At 44.1% G+C, this 4,451-nt stretch overlaps 1 protein-coding gene across 1 annotated transcript in view; it reads right to left on the bottom strand.

Annotated features, from left to right (window-relative positions):
• DGKD (diacylglycerol kinase delta) overlaps positions 1-4,451 on the bottom strand; it is a 69,831-nt gene that overhangs the window by 33,997 nt on the left and 31,383 nt on the right. The window contains exons 9-10 of the mRNA XM_025209456.1: positions 2,864-3,026; positions 585-693 (exon numbers count right to left, since the gene is read on the bottom strand). Coding sequence (XP_025065241.1) covers positions 585-693; positions 2,864-3,026 — 272 coding nt within the window. The remainder of the gene's footprint in view (positions 1-584; positions 694-2,863; positions 3,027-4,451) is intronic.

Here is a 4,451-nt window from a genome sequence, read left to right as displayed (position 1 = left end):
ATTCCTGACCTATTTGCTTAAAAAAGCTTTCATCAGATGGCCAGAGATCAGTATTTTTCTCTTGCCATCAGGTGGTGCTGTTACCTTTTGTATGGGAACCTCGCAAGAGGCTCCAGGACCCACTGCACTGAATTAACACAGCACATAGAACATTGTCACTCAAAGACAGTATGTAGTTACTCCAGGCCTCAGAAAAACTAGTAACAAAAGAATTCACATCCTCCTCCTAGGATTGTTGGAGGGAATAAATCTGTGTGAGCACTTGGCTAGTCCAGTCCTACCCATCTCTGAACAGAAATCCATGCAGGGAATGGTGTAGGAACGTGGGCTTAGGGGACACTCAGAACTACTTAAAAAACTGGCTCTTACAGGAGGGAATCATGTAGAAGCACTGGCTGTGAGCGGGAGTTCACAGTTACTGCAATTCCTGTGACCTTCAGTAGAGGTTTACTGCAGTAGCACCAGCTATGGGAAGCTTTTAGCCACTTTGCTCTAGGCACAACTGCAAATTCAAAAATCCTTTCCACTCCTTCCTGTCTGCCCTTCTTCATTTTAACCCATGGACAAGCCCTTTGGGCAGGTACCTGTTTGTGAAGATTGAGGCTATCTATTTCAGAGAGAACCCATCCAACGCTTCCATCCCCACCACAAACCAGAATCCGGAAAGTGTCAAACTTCTGGAATAAACGTAAACTACAGAGGGAAAAAAGGAAGAAAAAATGTGTTATTAATGAAACAGGAGTGACTAGCTATTTCAGTCTAGGTTACATACCTGGTTGGGTAGCTTTAAGTAGGCTCTGGTTTGGCAATGAACACAGGCCTTTGTCTGATTCTAGGTGACTTTGAACTCTTCATTGTAAAAGGAAATTATAAATACAGGTATGAGTAATTTACACACCTAATCACTGAAGAGACTAGAAAAATCCATACCAGGACATTCCACTTCTGAACAGGTGCATTTTAGTCTCAGAAAAGGAAACAAATATTTGGCAGCAAATTATCCACAGGATTATGTTTTTGAAAACTGTTGGTGTGCAGTATAAATCTATCTGTCATGAAACAAAACTCTGAAGTCAACATGTGCAGTATAAATCTATCTGTCATGAAACAAGACACTGAAGTCAACCCCTCCACTCCCAAAGCCATGCCAATTAAAGCAAGACTTCCGGAGGGGGGGATTCTGTGGAGCCATTTAGCATGCAGATGCATGCTGTAAAAGGCTATTTAAGCCTCACAGTAGTCCTTCTGTTGTAAACAGATGCTTTCCTACCTTGTCTGCTCTGTAAGCAGACAAACCACTCACCAAGATGTGTGAATTTCCCCATTCATTGGGGCAAACTGAACCCTGTCCAGACTTGAAAGTAGATTTTCCTTTATAGCTGCTAAAACCATGGTTCCTGCTGTAAAATGTCAAAGCTATTGCGCCTCACTAAACAGGCTTTGCTACAGCATTATATGAAAATCACAGTCACCTGAGAACTGTAATTCTTTAAGCAATCACCAACACTGAAAAATGACTATCATAAACAAGGATGTCATGTTGTGTGCAGTTTGGTTCACATGAATGTGAAACAGCTTCATTATTATGGAGTGGCCTTTCTACCACCCCATCATTTATTTAGTTGGCTTTTCTTTTTAACAAAAAAGTCTACTTTGGAAACGGCCCATTGGGAAAACAAACAATACCACTTTTCACCTTCTCATTCTTAAAAGCCATTTTCCTTTGTATCATGGGTCCAAATGTTCAGGCAGAGAGAGGAAATAAATAGTATCGTTTAATGTCAAAACCTGTAACAAATTATCAAATACAACTTTTCCTTCAGTCAAGATGCTAGTTTTTAAGGTTCAGTGGACACATCTACACATTCATTAATGCGCAGTAGTTATTGCACATTTAGTTTAGTACTTGCTTAATGAGTTTAGTACTTGCTATAGTTACTGTGCAGTAGCGCTGGCGCATGGTTTTTTCATGACAGATACTGTGCAGAAGCCTAATAACACTGTGCAGTAGCTTAATAGCATGTTTTTGACCGGCATGTTACTGTGCAGTGTTATTAGGTTACTGCGCAGTAAGCATCTCATGTAGATGTGCCTAGTATCTTACAATCTGCTACAGAGAGGAACAAATGTCTATGGCAGCTCTAATAGGCGACTATATTTTTAAATGGTCACTGGTCCAGGACTGGTGATCCCAGGACATAGAGTTGGATGGTTTGAAATCCATGCTTTTATTCACACGTTTGGAGAAAAGAAAAAAAAGAGACACTTGTGTTATGCTCCTTGCATTTAATGGCATCTGTCCATGCAAGAATTGCTCACATATTTGAGGTGATAGGAGCAGTCCTACATAAACTGTTTATGGACTGATGTGGAGGTCTAAGTTGATTTCACAGTTGCATAAATACAGTACAGGACCTTATTATATGGCTCTCCTTTATATTTATAGCTATTTCTCTATTGAAAGATCCAAGAGCCATCTATGATATTCTGTTTTTTGCCACCATAAAAGCGGTAGCTGCACTTATGTTGAAATGCCTGTTATAAGCCTATGTTCACAACTTGCTGAAAGATTCTCTTTTGGGACTGAAACTTTCCATCTTTGGTATCGTCTCAGAAGAGAAATTCTGGAATCACAGGAAAACCCCTCAGCTGTTTTGCAGAGTAGAAAGTACCAACTTTTTCATCATTAAGATTTTTTTGGGAAACTCCCTCCAAATTCTGGATGTTCACAGTCCTCCATAAGAAGCAGGACCCTTGCTAGACTTCGGGGTAGGATGGGACAGAGATTTAAAATCAAAGACTCAACCATGCTGTGTCACTGATATCTACAAGGAGTTTGCTCAGCCAGAAAGCGTCTCCCTACCCAAGGTGAGGTCCTCCATTCATAAGGTCAAAAACTTGTGCCGGATTCAGCAGCTGTTTGAATCTTCGAAGGAACTTTACACCCTGGTTGTCTCCACTTTTTGAGTTGACAAAGACCAGCAAGGGGCTTGTGCAGGAGGGGGGACAAGTGGCTTTCCAGAATCCTAAGTGAGGGGGAAAGAATGCACAAGAGAAAACTCTACTATGGGTAAGGCAAAGACAGACAAATGATTTCCCACCCAACAGGCACAGCGATGAAGAAGTGAATGCTTTCCCTGACATACGCATGGTAAGTGCCAAATGAGCACAGCACAAAATCCAGCAGGAACTGCTTCCTATACCTCCTGGTGCCAAATGTCAGTTACCAAGTAACCACCTGCTAGAATTTCCAGCTTTCCCACCTCCCCAAATTATTTCTGCAACGCACTTACTCAGTCTGAGCAAAACCAGGTGCAGTGTACCAAATCTTTCAGGGCAAAAGAAAATCAATCCAATGCAACACAAAATGGAACACCCAAGGAACACACTAATGATTGGCTTATTCATTGTCATATTTCAACAAAAACCTCCATGTCAGGATTTAATTGATTTGGAAGCAGAATTTACTGCAGGGCCTTGAATTAAAGAGATTTAGGATATGGGCACAAAAGCAGTTACTGCAAGGAAACCTAAGATGAGAATTTAGTGCATACCAACTACTGCATAGTAACTACCCAAGTGCATGTTCTTACTTTATAGTAAATATAAGGTAGTTTTTTACTGGAATTAGGGCAAGCTACCTGATATTTACCACAGGGTAACATGCACACATAAGGGCAGTTACTGAGGAATATCTAACACATTGAAAATTCACACCTTTACTCAGAACTGTCCAACTCAGGCTGTACATGACCTGCAAGGGGTTAATTTGTGGCTTGTGGGTTCCTGCCTGGGTACCACTCCCCACCACCATTTCCTGGGCTCCATCGGCATCTTTTGGCTTCTGTTTTCTGCTCCCACCCCTAGGGGCACGGTGACCCACAGGTCCCAGGGAGTCCATGGCTTAGGGCGTGAGGGCTGGGGCAGAGTGGCAGGCACCCATGCAGCAAAGTGCAGTGGAGGATCTGAGTGTGATGACACAAAAGGGGTCTGCACAATGTGCAGCCCCTTTCTGCTGCAAAGCTGGACAGCCCTCCCATAGCTTACCTCAACTTAGCTCAGGGGTAGGCAAAATACGGCCCGTGGGCTGGGGGCCATTCTATCCAGCCCGCGGGCCCCCTAAAAAATTTAGAAAATTAGTATCTATCTGCCCTTGGTTCCTGTCAAAAATGACAGGAACCAAGGGCTGTAGGACCCAGCGGAAGCCCGGCGGGCTCCCACAACAGTAGGGCCCGCCCGTCCCACTCCCACACCCAGGGCTTCTGGCCTGGGAGCGCATGGCTGCTCCGCCCTGGAAGCTCAGGTAAGGGGGAAGGGGAGGACCCCGGGCAGGGAAGGAGCCCAGGGAAAAGTGGCCTGGGAAAAAGCTGAGTGCAGGGGGAAGGGACGGCGGTGCATGGGAAGTGGTGCAGCAGCGGGAAGCGGCCCCTCGCCCGCCCCATGACTGGCAT

Source organism: Alligator sinensis, unplaced genomic scaffold (genome assembly GCF_000455745.1).
Source record: "Alligator sinensis unplaced genomic scaffold, ASM45574v1 scaffold237_1, whole genome shotgun sequence".
NCBI classification, from domain to species: domain Eukaryota; kingdom Metazoa; phylum Chordata; order Crocodylia; family Alligatoridae; genus Alligator; species Alligator sinensis.
This window is presented reverse-complemented; position numbering and strand designations above follow the sequence as displayed.